The sequence below is a fragment of the Nilaparvata lugens genome, chromosome 14 (assembly GCF_014356525.2).
Source record: "Nilaparvata lugens isolate BPH chromosome 14, ASM1435652v1, whole genome shotgun sequence".
Classification (NCBI taxonomy): domain Eukaryota; kingdom Metazoa; phylum Arthropoda; class Insecta; order Hemiptera; family Delphacidae; genus Nilaparvata; species Nilaparvata lugens.
The window spans coordinates 4,363,697-4,379,939 of NC_052517.1; the positions used below are offsets into that span (position 1 = coordinate 4,363,697).

At 37.0% G+C, this 16,243-nt stretch overlaps 1 protein-coding gene across 1 annotated transcript; it reads left to right on the forward strand.

Annotated features, from left to right (window-relative positions):
• The first annotated feature begins 301 nt into the window (after positions 1 to 301).
• LOC111052074 lies at positions 302 to 15,982 on the forward strand. The gene is made up of 6 exons (XM_039440566.1): positions 302 to 745; positions 2,354 to 2,614; positions 5,408 to 5,549; positions 8,409 to 8,549; positions 12,604 to 12,756; positions 15,465 to 15,982. Exons 1-6 carry the CDS (start codon positions 435 to 437, stop codon positions 15,678 to 15,680), a joined length of 1,224 nt encoding a protein of 407 aa, XP_039296500.1. The 5' UTR covers positions 302 to 434; the 3' UTR covers positions 15,681 to 15,982.
• Positions 15,983 to 16,243: the final 261 nt, after the last annotated feature.

A 16,243-nucleotide genomic window follows, 5' to 3' on the forward strand; every position in this document is an offset into this window, starting at 1 on the left:
CTATTCCATGCGAAAATATATAATTTTTTGACAAATTCCATCCATTAATCACATTCGGAACAAATAAATCAACCTGGGACGGGAAACATTTGTATTTCATATAAATGTTATACACATAGTCCCATACATTTTCAATCTCGTTTCGCTCCGAATAAGTGAATTTTTTGCAATTTGCACGTTTTAAAGCATTTTTAGTTATTTTTGAAGATGTTTTCTTCAATTTTTGTGCAGAATTTTTCTTTTTTATCACGGATCTCAGTAGTTTGCACAACCTGCTTCTCCCTGTGAAGCAGCAGCAGGAGACATTTCCAATTTCCAGCAACCAGTCCGATCGAAGGGAGACCAGTGTCTGTGTTTTGTTATGGTGTGTCTAGTTTGAAATGTGAACTTTCTGCATTTTGGGGCTGAATTCTTGTAGCTTTTTCCACCTCACCATGAGCGAAATACCATGTCTAACGTACATGGCACTCTACATTCTTTCGTTTCACATTCTGCAAAGCAATTCGCGAACGAGTACACTGTGGAAACTGAATGCAGAGGAGGGCAAAATCATCGAAGCTAGTCACTTTCCAAAACTGGTGACTCTGTCTGCACAACCGGAGGAAGTCGAGGAAGATCCTATCTTCAACATAATCACGTCCACGGTCATACATTATGGCAAAACGTGGACTAAACGCAGTGCAGATAGTAGTGACAATCTCTACTGCACTGACTGTGAGAACCTCAATGCAACTTCACGTGAGCTGTAAGTCATGGCACATCTGTCAAAACACCTAAATTTTGTCAAATTCTAGAGAATCTTTGTCAAATAACTGCATTTATTGACATAACTCCAGTTATCACTGTACCAACTTGACGTTATTCAACTGTATGGGTGAATCTGTATTGTTGAACAAAATAATACTTTTCTAGTTTATCACATGATGTTAAAACACCTGAATTTTGTCAAATTCTAGAGAATCTTTGTCAAATAACTGCCGTTATTGAAATAACTCAATTTATCACTGTACCAACTTGACGTTATTCAACTGTATGGATGAATCTGTATTGTTGAACAAAATAATACTATTCTAGTTTATCACATGATGTTAAAACACGTGAATAGTTTCAAATTATACACAACCTTTGTTAAATAACTGTAGTTAACCACATGATTCCATTAAAACACCTGAAAAAGTTATTCTTCATTCTGATTTCTTTTTCAAATAAAATAATATCGAGTGACCTGGCTGGCTCAGGTCTGGTGTCAGAGTTTTCAGATCGCAACTGATCAATTTGAAGGCCTCTGACATGACTCAACGACTGCTTTTTAGGCAGCCGGGACGGGCGATTAACGTGTCCATCCGATTTTCAAATAACTGGAGGTAATTTACCACAGAATGATTCCGTAAAAACACCTGAATGTTCTCAAGTTATGAACAACTGTTTAATAACATTAGTTTAAGCTATAGGATATTATGGAATGATTTGTGGTCTAGTGGATAGAGTGCTTGCGTAGCATCATAGAGATCCCCGGATCAAACCCTCTCATTGCCAAACGTTTTTTAATCAGATCACTCCCCAGTTATCGGATGGGCGCGTTAAATTGTCGGTCCCGGCTGAAGTTTGACAGTCGTAAGGGCTCATTGATGGCTTAAATGATATATTCAGACGGTGGGACCTTCCGGCATGGGACTCCCCACCAACAAAAGCCATACTAAATCACTTTTAGTTTATCACGACTCTGTCAACACCTAAATATTGTCAAATGACTGTACCGGTATAGTGAGGTCCACGTTATAATGACAGTATTTGATCAACTTTGGTTTTGCTATCCTTGTTCATCATTCGACAAAGCCGGTGGTACTATCCTTTTTTAGGTCCACAATGTTGCCAATTATGTTTTTGTTAGTGTAGAAATGTAATTAATTAATGCAGAGAATCGGCATCGCTATTCTTCTATCTTTATCCACTGCCATTATAACGTGGAACTCACTGTAGTGTATAACATGATTCCCTCAAAACACCTAGGGTAAATCTTGTCAAATTCTGATAGCCTACATATTATTTGACAAATATCTATTACAGCCTACCACATGTTTTTGTCAAAACACTTGAAACTTCATTGACACCAAAATTGCCAACACAAATGTCCGAAAATCGTTTTCTACAACTAAAGTTGTCAGTTTTTTTTTAGAAAACACGTTGCAAGTCTTAAATTTAGAGCAACAAAAGTTGTCTATTTTTTGCTCAGAGAGCACAGTCGGTGTGGACTACTGTTAGAAAAAAGGATTAACAATTTTTATCAATTATGTCCTATTTACTTTCCAATAATTTCCAGCTGATTTCTAATTAATTTCTTGTCAATTTGCAGGCAAAGCACGTCCAAAAACATGACCGCTAAGGCGCACAACACAACGACAACAAAAGCGGACAAGAAATCGGCCAAGTCGTCACAACCGTCACCACCCGACAACGAGCAATTGGATTGTGGCAAAACGGTGAACTTCACCTATTACGACAGTCTGGTGGGCATCGCTAACAGGATGTCGCATCCCAACGTCCCTGAGCCGACGGTGGCGTTAATTTTCAAAAAAAGGGGAGCTGAGTTTGACGTGGAAGCGCTCGAGAGAAGGTTTGATTTCAAATTTTACATTTATCGCTGTCTCACATTAATGTACAGTATGCGTCCTATACCTATGCCTCCGTGACTTTGAAACGTCAAGGTAGGATTGGCGGGGTAATATTCACGGCTTTGCAAAAACATCAGGCTTCAGAGACCCTAGATCCCTAGATGGAGGAAGCTCCCTACACACAGAGATTCTTCATGAATGAGAGAGTTGCAACGTATCACCAACTATGGAAAGAGCATCTTGAACGAAGGCTGTGTTGCTGTGTTGTGTTAAAAGAACTTTACTCAAAAAGCTCCTTGTGCATTGAATGAAAAAGACTAAGAAATTGTCAAAAACCACAGATTTTTTGATACTTAGAAAGACCGGTTAGAGTTTGTCAGAGATTGACAATGGTGTAATAACCGAAACCGGTCTTTCTAAGTATCAATAAATCTGTGGTTTTTGACAATTTCTTAGTCTTTTTCATTCAATATGAATAATTACCACAATATCAACTTCTCAACTACACAAGAACTCCTTGTAGAAGACATAACCTCATTTTGGACTTTTAATGCTACCTAAATTTGGGAGAGAAATAGTACAAGGTATTCTTAGTTTTTCTCTCCCGATCTGTGCTCCATTGTAAAAAGAATAAATAAAGAAATAAAGAAAGAAAGAAAGAAATAGTATATTTTCGGATGCAACACGTTGCTTTTGAGAAGATACAAAAGAACATTTTTTGAAAGAATAAGACTTTGATATTGTCAATACCACTTTTATTTATTCGAAAATTAATTCATAATTCAGTACCAGGTTTCATGGTAAAACCTACCACATCTTCAGCTAAACTAATAAGTTTGTTGTTGTTGTTGGAGGTACACGAAATTCAATTTTAGGTTATGTGTTGAGATTGTAAAAGGGAAAGAGAAATCTCATAGGTTTTACCATGAAACCTGGTACTGAATAATGAATTAATTTTCGAATAAATAAAAGTGGTATTGACAATATCAAAGTCTTATTCTTACAATTATGGAGAAATACCACAACATCTCATAATCAAATTATGAACATATTTTGCTTATGGAAAGATACATTATAGTTCCTTTTGTTTCGGATGCAACACGCTGCTTCAAGAGAAGATACAAAAGAACATTTGTTGCTTTTGGAAAGATACATTGAAGCTCCTTGTGTATATTTTCGGATGCAACACGTTGGTTGCTTGAAGAGAAGACACAAAAGAGCATCTGTTGGTTATGGAAAGATACATTAAAGGTCCTTGTGTATCTCTTCGGATGCAACACGTTGCTTTTGAGAAGATACAGAAGAGCAAGAAGTTGATCATGGAAAGATACATTTTCAAAAATGTTTGATGCTTTCGAACGGGTAGTATTGTAGGCAAAGCTACAGGACCCGGACTGTAAGCCCCACAACAATAGCAGAGCATGTGTGTGGGAATTTTCTATTATTGACCGAGTGAAGTGAGGTCTAAGATTCAAGTCGACGGTTCGGCATTTCTCTTAATGTTTATATGTTACGCATTTACGGCGAAACGCGGTAATAGATTTTCATGAAATTTGACAGTTGTGTTCCTTTTTTAATTGCGCGTCGACGTTTATACAAGGTTTTTGGAAATTATGCATTTCAAGGATGATATAAAAGGAAAAAGGAGCCTCCTTCATACGCCAATATTAGAGTAAAAATCAGACTATAGAATATTATTCATCACAAATCAGCTGACAAGTGATTACACAGATGCGTGGAAAAGCCAGTCTATTGCTGTATTTCCATAAGATCTATAGTTTCAATCAGGTATTTGTGGATGAGAATACTGCGTGAGGTCTACTGTTCACAGAACTGCTAGTAGCCTATAAATCATAAAATAATACAAATCTCAGTACCCTTTTTAAATTATTACTGAGACTTCTATTTATATTTAGGCTATATTACAAGTAGCCCTATACATAAAAGATACCTATAAATCTTATTATATTAAGCGAGCAATTTTTGTATATATCTGGTTATTTTTATATGGTTATTTATGTTCTACGGATCTCAAAAACGGCTCTAACGATTTTCACGAAATTTGGAACATAGTAGGTGTATGATTATAAAGATTCGATTGCACTAGGTCTCATTCTTTGGAAAACTCGCTGAACGACATTAAAAGGATAATTCATCCTTGGAAAACAGATGATAATTTCGTCGTCTCTCCATAACGGAAGATGCGTTTGCCTGTGTGGGAGAGATACAGAATTATTTCCAGCTGTGTAATCATAATCAATCTGCGAGAAATTTTATCTAGCTAGACAATTTAATCGATTTGATCAACATAATCTGATTTGTTGACATGACATGATAATCCTTCTAAACTAGATTATATTATAATTTTCATAGTTGATCATTATTTGACAATTTCAAGTGATTAGTGAGTGTTATGTTGTTATTCAGTTTGTTTTGTATATATAATCTAAATTATGAATTTTTTGTTTTCAAATGTTTGAACAGAAAATTAAACCTCAATTGAAGTGTATGGAACATAACCTACTTTCTTGACTATTTATAGTGTATTTAAATCAAAATTCGGGAAAGAAACAGTTTTGTGCTATGCTGTTAGTACTTCCCCAATAATTTTAAAGAATTGTGTTTGGTTTATCAAAAGTCAATAAATAACGAGCGAATCTCGGTGCCCCAATATTAATTTATGAAGTTGGCTTATCAAATCGATTAGCTTTATCATTTATGAAATTGGCTTATCAAATTAGAGCTATTTGGCTTTTGATAGTTGGTATTTGAAGTGGATTTCATGTTTTTTTCAGGTTGATGAAGGCGAAACGAGAGAAACCGAAGTCTGTTCAACTTTACAATCAGATCGGCAACTTTTTTCGGATTAAGGGTGACACCTATCGGTCGATCGAATGTTTCAGGCGGGCTTTGGCTGTATCGCCGCATAATGCTGAGGTAAGGAACACACCTAAAATGTTGATAAATTTTTCGGTGATTAGGCTTATAATTGCTATAGTGAGGTCCACGTTATAATGGCAGTGGCATTGTGTTGATACTGTATCATGTTGTGGTGATACTGTATCATGTTGTGGTGATACTGTATCATGTTGTGGTGATATTGTATCATATTGTGGTGATACTGTATCATGTTGTGGTGATACTGTATCATTTATGGTGATAGTATAAGAAGATTTTTTCTAAATACTGTAAGGGCCGGTTTCCGAGCTCAGGATCTAGCTAAGTCCTAGACTTTAAACAGCTGGAGTCAGAAAATTGGCTTTCAAAAACGGGGCGTAGTCGCAGCTTTTATAACTGTAGTCGTAGGCTAGTTTTTATTTTCTCATTTCTATAATTGGAAACGTTTTTCCTTTACGAAATTAGACAGTCCTGAATAATTCAAAATAGCTGAAACTTTACACTATTTTATTTTGTGTTTAATTTTCTAGCTTTTTGAAATTCAATTCAAACGTGACTATGACAATGATTGCGACTACGCCCCGTTTTGGAAAACCAATTTTCTGACTCCAGCTGTTTAAAGTCTAGGACTTAGCTAAATCCCGAGCTCGGAAACCGGCCCTAAATAGATTAGAAGATAAATCTAAATAGATAGAAGATTTTTTTCTAAATACTTTCTTAATTTATTTCTAAATACCAGTATTTATTTTATTAATCTTCATTAATTATTTTCTATCTCAATGAGCTGTGTGTTTTTGTTTTTCTTATTGATTCTGATTGTAATATTGTGAGTTTGAATAAATGAAATTTGAGATTTCCCATGCTAGTAGTAGTTCTGTGAACAGTAGACCTCACGCAGTTTTCTCATCTACAAGTACAATCTCATCTACAATCTGGTGTCACCTGTTCACCGGCTTCTCCAGACATCTGTGTAATGCATACAATGGATAATCCACTTGTCAGCTGATTGATTATGAATATGGCCCGCCACAGAGTAGACCCACGCTAATCCACGCCTCTCCAACCCACACCACGCTTTGTTAGGAAGCGCCGCATTGTAATAGCATAGAGAAACAATAGTGTTAGTAGATATCCCATGGTATAGTGCGTTTAGGTCGCAACTTATACTGTTATCCCAAGCCGATTACTGTCGATTATTGTTGATTTTTTTCTGTTTTGACCGGGTAAGAGTGTATTCTTAGTATAGGGGCACACTGTATAAGGGCACAGTATGAGAGACTACCTATGAAAACAACTACTAGGACTATCGGCTTCAGTTAACACTCACATTTGCAACATAGACACCCTAAACACTGTCTATTATTAGTGTGTTGTTGGGAGTGTAAGAGTGTAAGAAGGGCACAGTATGAGAGACTACCAGCGTCACATAGCTTCACCAAAAACAACTACTAGGACTATCGGCTTCAGTTAACACTCACATTTGCAACATAGACACCCTATACACTGTCTATTATTAGTGTGTGTTGGGAGTGTAAGAGTGTAAGAAGGCACAGTATGAGAGACTACCAGCGTCACATAGCTTCACCAAAAACAACTACTAGGACTATCGGCTTCAGTTAACACTCACATTTGCAACATAGACACCCTATACACTGTCTATATTAGTGTGTTGTTGGAGTGTAAGAGTGTAAGAAGGGCACAGTATGAGAGACTACCAGCGTCACATAGCTTCACCAAAAACAACTACTAGGACTATCGGCTTCAGTTAACACTCACATTTGCAACATAGACACCCTATACACTGTCTATTATTAGTGTGTTGTTGGGAGTGTAAGAGTGTAAGAAGGGCACAGTATGAGAGACTACCAGCGTCACATAGCTTCACCAAAAACAACTACTAGGACTATCGGCTTCAGTTAACACTCACATTTGCAACATAGACACCCTATACACTGTCTATTATTAGTGTGTTGTTGGGAGTGTAAGAGTGTAAGAAGGGCACAGTATGAGAGACTACCAGCGTCACATAGCTTCACCAAAAACAACTACTAGGACTATCGGCTTCAGTTAACACTCACATTTGCAACATAGACACCCTATACACTGTCTATTATAGTGTGTTGTTGGGAGTGTAAGAGTGTAAGAAGGGCACAGTATGAGAGACTACCAGCGTCACATAGCTTCACCAAAAACAACTACTAGGACTATCGGCTTCAGTTACACTCACATTTGCAACATAGACACCCTGTACACTGTCTATTATTAGTGTGTGTTGGGAGTGTAAGAAGGGAACAGTATGAGAGACTACCTATGAAAACAACTACTAGGACTATCGGCTTCAGTTAACACTCACATTTGCAACATTGTGAATATTATTTGCAACATAACGGTCCTTTACCATGGCATATCACCACACATGATACAGTATCAACACAATATGATACAATATCATCTCAACTTGATACAAAACTTCCAAGTTATAGGGACCGATAAGACTATCGGCTTGAGTTAACACTGACATTATTGTAACGTAAACACACTATACCATGGGATATCTTCATAGAGAAACAATAGCGTAAGTAGATATCCCATGGTATAGGGCGTTTATGTCGCAACTTTTACTGTTATCTCAAGCCGATAGTCCACGTAGTTCGTTCCTTTGAAGCTTTATAACGCTGGTAGTCTCTCATATTGTGCCGTTCATACACTCTTACCCGGTCAAACCAGTAAAAATCGACAGTAATCGGCTTGAGATAACAGTAAAAGTTGCGACATAAACGGCCTCTACCATGGGATATCTACTTACGCTATTGTTTCTCTATGATATCTTTTTATGCAATTTTTTCTATGGTGCTAGTGTGGAGTAAATGAATGAAATATGTTTGTTTTGTTGAACAGGTCCTGCTGAACCTGGCCCGGGTGTTGTTCAACCTGCAGTATTTGGATGACGCCATCTATCTGACTCGGCGCTCCCTAGAGGTTCAGCCACCCGACAAGTCGGCCTGGATGCAGTACTATACTCTCGGAGAAATATTCAAAGTAAACCACCATAATTATTATTATCGGGGCACCGAGCTTCGCTCGTTATTTATTTATTGATAAACTAAACTTAATTCTTTAAAATGATTGGGGAAGGACTAAAGTATTGGATGACACGCCTGGCTCGCGAAGTGAAACTACCGCCGAGTACTACCTCCGCGGTAGCGAGCTCGGTGTGACCTGCACAACTTAATAACATGGAAGGCGAGTTTTTTGACTTCGCTACCGCCGCGGACGCGAGCTCGGTGTGACCTGCCCTTAAGGTGCGTACAGATATACGCGCCGCGAACATGAGCAATTCACTTTTAATCAGCTGACTATATGTGTATTTTTACAGAAACGGTAAGATACAGATATAAAAAGCTTGGCATCAGCTGATTAAAAGTGAATTGCTCATGATCGCTGCGCGTATATCTGTACGCACCTTAACAGGCACAGCCCAAAACTGATTCTTCCCCGAATTTTTATTTATACACTACTAGCCGGCAGGCTCGCTTCGCTCGCCATATCCGTCTAGCCAGGGGCTCCGCCCCCTGGACCCCCGACTGGATTGTCCAAAATGAGATCGCTTCGCTCGCCTGCATGTAGACCTCAGCGGAACCTCTGTACCGAATTTGAACGTATTATGTCAATTTGATCTCGAAAAACACCTGTTCTATATCGACTCAACTCAACTTAATGCCAACCTGACAAATTTTTTATTTAGTTACCACAACAACTGTTTCGAAGAAGTACTCTCTCTAGATTAGTTCTATATTAACATATGTTATGGACATTTCAATTATAAGTGTGTTGTTGGGAGTGTAAGAGTGTAAGAAGGGCACAGTATGAGAGACTACCAGCGTCACATAGCTTCACCAAAAACAACTACTAGGACTATCGGCTTCAGTTAACACTCACATTTGCAACATAGACACCATATACACTGTCTATTATTAGTGTGTTGTTGGGAGTGTAAGAGTGTAAGAAGGGCACAGTATGAGAGACTACCAGCGTCACATAGCTTCACCAAAAACAACTACTAGGACTATCGGCTTCAGTTAACACTCACATTTGCAACATAGACACCCTGTACACTGTCTATTATTAGTGTGTTGTTGGGAGTGTAAGAAGGGAACAGTATGAGAGACTACCTATGAAAACAACTACTAGGACTATCGGCTTCAGTTAACACTCACATTTGCAACATTGTGAATATTATTTGCAACATAACGGTCCTTTACCATGGCATATCACCACACATGATACAGTATCAACACAATATGATACAATATCATCTCAACTTGATACAAAACTTCCAAGTTATAGGGACCGATAAGACTATCGGCTTGAGTTAACACTGACATTATTGTAACGTAAACACACTATACCATGGGATATCTTCATAGAGAAACAATAGCGTAAGTAGATATCCCATGGTATAGGGCGTTTATGTCGCAACTTTTACTGTTATCTCAAGCCGATAGTCCACGTAGTTCGTTCCTTTGAAGCTTTATAACGCTGGTAGTCTCTCATATTGTGCCGTTCATACACTCTTACCCGGTCAAACCAGTAAAAATCGACAGTAATCGGCTTGAGATAACAGTAAAAGTTGCGACATAAACGGCCTCTACCATGGGATATCTACTTACGCTATTGTTTCTCTATGATATCTTTTTATGCAATTTTTTCTATGGTGCTAGTGTGGAGTAAATGAATGAAATATGTTTGTTTTGTTGAACAGGTCCTGCTGAACCTGGCCCGGGTGTTGTTCAACCTGCAGTATTTGGATGACGCCATCTATCTGACTCGGCGCTCCCTAGAGGTTCAGCCACCCGACAAGTCGGCCTGGATGCAGTACTATACTCTCGGAGAAATATTCAAAGTAAACCACCATAATTATTATTATCGGGGCACCGAGCTTCGCTCGTTATTTATTTATTGATAAACTAAACTTAATTCTTTAAAATGATTGGGGAAGGACTAAAGTATTGGATGACACGCCTGGCTCGCGAAGTGAAACTACCGCCGAGTACTACCTCCGCGGTAGCGAGCTCGGTGTGACCTGCACAACTTAATAACATGGAAGGCGAGTTTTTTGACTTCGCTACCGCCGCGGACGCGAGCTCGGTGTGACCTGCCCTTAAGGTGCGTACAGATATACGCGCCGCGAACATGAGCAATTCACTTTTAATCAGCTGACTATATGTGTATTTTTACAGAAACGGTAAGATACAGATATAAAAAGCTTGGCATCAGCTGATTAAAAGTGAATTGCTCATGATCGCTGCGCGTATATCTGTACGCACCTTAACAGGCACAGCCCAAAACTGATTCTTCCCCGAATTTTTATTTATACACTACTAGCCGGCAGGCTCGCTTCGCTCGCCATATCCGTCTAGCCAGGGGGCTCCGCCCCCTGGACCCCCGACTGGATTGTCCAAAAATGAGATCGCTTCGCTCGCCTGCATGTAGACCTCAGCGGAACCTCTGTACCGAATTTGAACGTATTATGTCAATTTGATCTCGAAAAACACCTGTTACTATATCGACTCAACTCAACTTAATGCCAACCTGACAAAATTTTTTATTTAGTTACCACAACAACTGTTTCGAAGAAGTACTCTCTCTAGATTATAGTTCTATATTAACATATGGTATGGACATTTCAATTATAATTTCAAGATATTGGAATAAGAAGAATATACATGCTAAAAGACAAACTTTAAACCCTTAAAAACCACCCTTAGAAGTAAAATATCGCCAAAAGATTTCTTAGTGCGTCTCTAAAGGGCCAACTGAACATACCTACCAAATTTGAACGTTTTTAGTCCGGTAGATTTTTAGTTCTGCGAGTGAGTGAGTCGGTCAGTGAGTGAGTGCCATTTCGCTTTTATAGATAGATAAAAGATAAATATTCCAAAAAGTAGGTTATTTTCCATACACTTGAATTCAGATCAAATTTTCAGTCCAAACATTTTTGAAAACAGAAAAGTTCTAATTAAGTTGTGTGTATTTTTGGGTTCAAAATTTTATAAAATAACTTGATAAATTCAATATGAAGTGATAATTAAGTGTTATATTTAAATATAGTTTGGTGTTTTAATTTCTCTAAATTCAAAATATTTAGCTTATATATATTTTTGGACGAAAATTGAAATTCAAAAATCAAATCAAAATCATTTATTTGCCAATTATAAAGATAACAATAATGAATAAAACAAATACTTCATACTTATACAGAATAAAAATAAAATTTTAACTTAAAATTTAATTGGCGTTGCCAGCAAAACCTAAGTTTGTGTGCTAGCAACGAGTACCAAAAGATTTCATTCAATTTAAAATAACTTTAACGTTTACAGTAGAACATAACCTATTTTTTGGACATTTTATTAATTTATCAGAATTTGGGAATGGAATAGATTTGGGCCAAGCCTGTTGTTCCTTCCTAATCATATTTATATGATTTGTGATTCTGTTCACGAATAAATAAATAAACAAATTTATATTGTTTGCAAGTCAAATTGAATAACACTCACTAAACACTTAAAACTGTGAAATAATTATTAACTTTGAAAATTATGATAAACTCTAATTTAGAATACTTATACTCTAATTTTGGCTTGTTTTTGGCATAAATGAATTTATATTGTTTGCAAGTCAAATTGAATAACAAAATAACACTCACTAAACACTTGAAACTGTGAAATAATTATTAACTTTGGAAATTATGATGTACTCAAATTTAGAATACTTATACTCTAATTTTGGCTTGTTTTTGGCATAAATGAATTTATAGTGTTTGCAAGTCAAATTGAATAACAAAATAACACTCACTAAACACTTGAAACTGTGAAATAATTATTAACTTTGAAAATTAAGATATACTCTAATTTAGGATACTTATACTCTAATTTTGGCTTGTTTTTGGCATAAATGATTGTTTGCAAGTCAAATTGAATAACAAAATAACACTCACTAAACACTTAAAACTGTGAAATAATTATTAACTTTGGAAATTATGTTAACTCTAATTTAGAATACTTATACTCTAATTTTGGCTTGTTTTTGGCAGGCATACGGTCACTACCAGGAGGCAGCCCTGCATCTGCGACACTGTCTGGAACTGAGACCCGAGTTCGAGCCAGCTCTAGCTTTGCTGCGGGATATGGAAACACTGCCAGACAACACCATACACATCTACACGCTTCTCATCATCATATGCCTGGTAATTACATGCTAATTATTCATATACATCAGCTAAGCTTTAGTGTTTACAAGTTTGTGTTGCTTGAATGGTTCCAAATTTTCTTAAATAACTCAATATTATTCGCTACAAGTGGTAATTGAGTGTAATAATTCTAATTAATTTTTCCTACAGTTACGTTGAAAAGTGGCCATTGCTGCACTGATTACAGAACGCAAAGAATCACTTTTCCGCTCTAGTGCGGGAAAAATTTTTCTGCACTCCAGATTTGCAACATGGCAACGCAAAATACTTAGTAGGTTATATGGAGCAACAGTGCAGCAAAATCAAAATGAAGTTGGTAACAGTGACTGCTGTGGCTGCTATAGTGAGCAGAGGTGCAACCAAGCACAACGCGCTAATTATTCATTATATATTATAACCAAGGACAACGAGGACTTTAGGATTTTAGGATTAAGGTTTTTATCAATAATAAAATTACACAGAAAAACATTTGATGGATTTCAGGCAATTTTACCCATAATTACCCACTTTTCATATTCAATGGTAACTGTAGGAAAAACTTAATGTGAAATACGTGCGCAAAGTTCCTCTGCTGCACTCAAGAAACCAAAATCAAGAAGCCTACGGCTCGGGCGTAAACGTTTCTTTCGGTGCAGCAAACTGACACTTTGCGCACTAGTTGCACAAATAACTATATCAATTCAAGCCATCTAAATTCAAAATTTATAGTTTTCATTTTTGTTTTGGACTGAAATTTTATCAAAATTGTACACGTGAAATTCTAACCTCATTTCGGACTTTTTCACCTATAAATTTGGAAGAAAAATAGCACAAGGACTACCTTATTATTTTATCTTTCAATGCTATTACATTAGTGTCATTTGCATTGTAAATAAATAAATAAATAAATAAATAAATAAATAAAAATTCAGTGGTCCAATCCACATTCTACTGTCAGTATTGGTTAAGCGGGAACTGGAGTGACTCTAGTGAGACTCATGTTATAATATCAGCACCTGATTAACATTGGTGTTGCTATCCTTGTCTGTCATTAGACAAAGCAGATAGCTCTATCCTCTACCAACTCCGCACTGTTCCCACATCGTACTATACTAGTAGTTCTGTGAACAGTAGACCTCATGCAGTATTCTCATCCACAAGTACCTGATTGAAACTATAGACCTTATGGAAATACAGCAATAGACTGGCTTCTCCACACTTCTCTGTCATTAGACAAAGCAGATAGTTCTATCCTCTACCACCTCCGCACTGTTCCCACATCGTACTATACTAGTAGTTCTGTGAACAGTAGACCTCATGCAGTATTCTCATCCACAAGTACCTGATCGAAACTATAGACCTTATGGAAATACAGCAATAGACTGGCTTCTCCACACATCTGTGTAATCACTTGTCAGCTGATTTATGATGAATTATTCCAAAGACCTTGAAGAGATATAGACCCACAATGCCTATGCCTTCCCAATGATAGCTCTTACTTGAAATTGAAGGCCCCCATTGGGGTATTTCAGCATGAGATATTATATATATATATATATAATATTAGTAATACTATAGATCACAAAGGCATTGGTGGCATTGGTATGTAATAATCTTATGGGTTGCCCCCTCAATGGCGGATTTCAATTCCAAGTACGACACTAGCGATGCATGTGAGTCTATGCATCTTTAAGGTCTTTGAATTATTCTATAGACTGATTTTTACTCTAATATTGGCGTATGAAGGAGGTTCCTTTTTCCTTTTATATTATCCTTGAAATGCAAAATTCCCGAAAACCTTTTATATACGTCAACGCGCAATTAAAAAAGGAACATACCTGTCAAATTTCATGAAAATCATTTACCGCGTTTTGCCGTAAATGCGCTACATATATACATATAAACATTAAGAGAAATGCCAAACCGTCGACTTGAATCTTAGACTTCGCTCGGTCAATAATATAACTTGCTCAATATTAATTTAAAAGGCTTGAAGCATTTTTATTGAGCTCGTGATTTTTAAAGCACTTGTTACAGTAAGTGAATGAATTGAGTAATTGAAAAATCTGACTGATAGTTGTTCATTTTAGTAGAAAAAAGTGATTCCATGAATACCTTTATAATCCCAATATTAACTATTTATAAAAATCAAAATTAGTTTGTTTTCTTGTTATTGTGGTGTATGTAAATTGTTAATTTTGAAATATTACTTTTATAACCTATATTTTTGGACAATTGGAATAGGACCAGTTTTGGACTTGATCCTGTTGATCCTTTCAACAAGTGATTGTAGAATGTAGTGATTGTACTTGTACAAGTGTAGTGATTGTACAAGTGATTGCACTTATATCCTGTATTTTGGATGGACCCGTTAAACCTTTGATCTCGGCTGCCAAAAAAATAGTAGTTAGGTCATGTGAGAGGCCCTGAAATTGATCAGTTGCGACCTGAAAACTCTGACACCAGACCTGAGTCAGCCAGGTCACTCGATATTATTATTACTTTTGTTGTTGTTATTATTTTTATTGTTTTCATTTTTCATCACATTACTATGCAGTTTTTCATCAAAATAAGTCTATGACAAGAGTTTGATGAATTATTCTGCTGCTAGGTTTAAGAATGCCCTAACCATTGATACAGTGTTGAGCAGCACTGCCTTTTGTATCAAGTAGATCTTGTTATTATTATTATTATTGTACTTATTGTATATTATCAACCTGTTCCAGGTTCTTGGTGTTCTCCTGGTAATAGTGTCATCAGTTGATGCCAACCTGGAGACCGACTTTGCCCACGACCAGAAGTCTGGCAACGGCACATCGACGGCCACATCATCACACCGGCACCACTTCAACCGTGCCATGGCGATGCGCTCACTCAAAATGGGCGGCGGGTCACTGCGGTCGTCTGGAAATGGCGCCAAACGTGGGACCAGTTGCGGTTGAAGTTGCGTCTCCGTTTTTATCTGCGGTTCTCCGCTTTTTCTCAAATTCATTCTCCCAGATAGATAACATAAAGCATACCAACCACTTTTTTAAAACTAATAGTTCCCAATTAGGAGCTTACCATACCGCCCAGTTTTTCTGAAAGTGATTCTCCAGGTAGAGGTAATACATACAGTTGAATTTTTCAGAAATTAATTACCCCAGATAGAGGTAAAACGATTTGAAGTTCTATTATGCAATTTCTAAGTTACTTATGAATTTAGGAGAACCGATCATTACAAAATACTTTTTTAAAGCGAATGGTTCCCCATTAGGAGATCACCATATTGTCCAGTTTTTTCTGAAAGTGATTCTCCCAAGTGGAGGTACAGTTGACTTTTTCAGAAATTAACTGTCCCAGGTAGATGTAAATCATAAACACCTTTTTTCAAATTGAAGATTCCCAATGGTGGAAGTTAAAAGCTTACCATATCATCCCCAAAAAAGTGACCTAACCTCAAATTGAGCACAATTTCATAGTTCCCCATTCAATGTATTTCTCATTTTATGTACCATGGTATATA

Coding starts and splice junctions, on each gene's coding strand:
- LOC111052074 (XM_039440566.1), top strand. CDS start 435: ATGAGCGAAATACCATGTCTAACGTACATGGCACTCTACATTCTTTCG. Junction 8,550..12,603: donor CTCTCGGAGAAATATTCAAA/GTAAACCACCAT, acceptor TGTTTTTGGCAG/GCATACGGTCACTACCAGGA. Junction 12,757..15,464: donor TTCTCATCATCATATGCCTG/GTAATTACATGC, acceptor AACCTGTTCCAG/GTTCTTGGTGTTCTCCTGGT.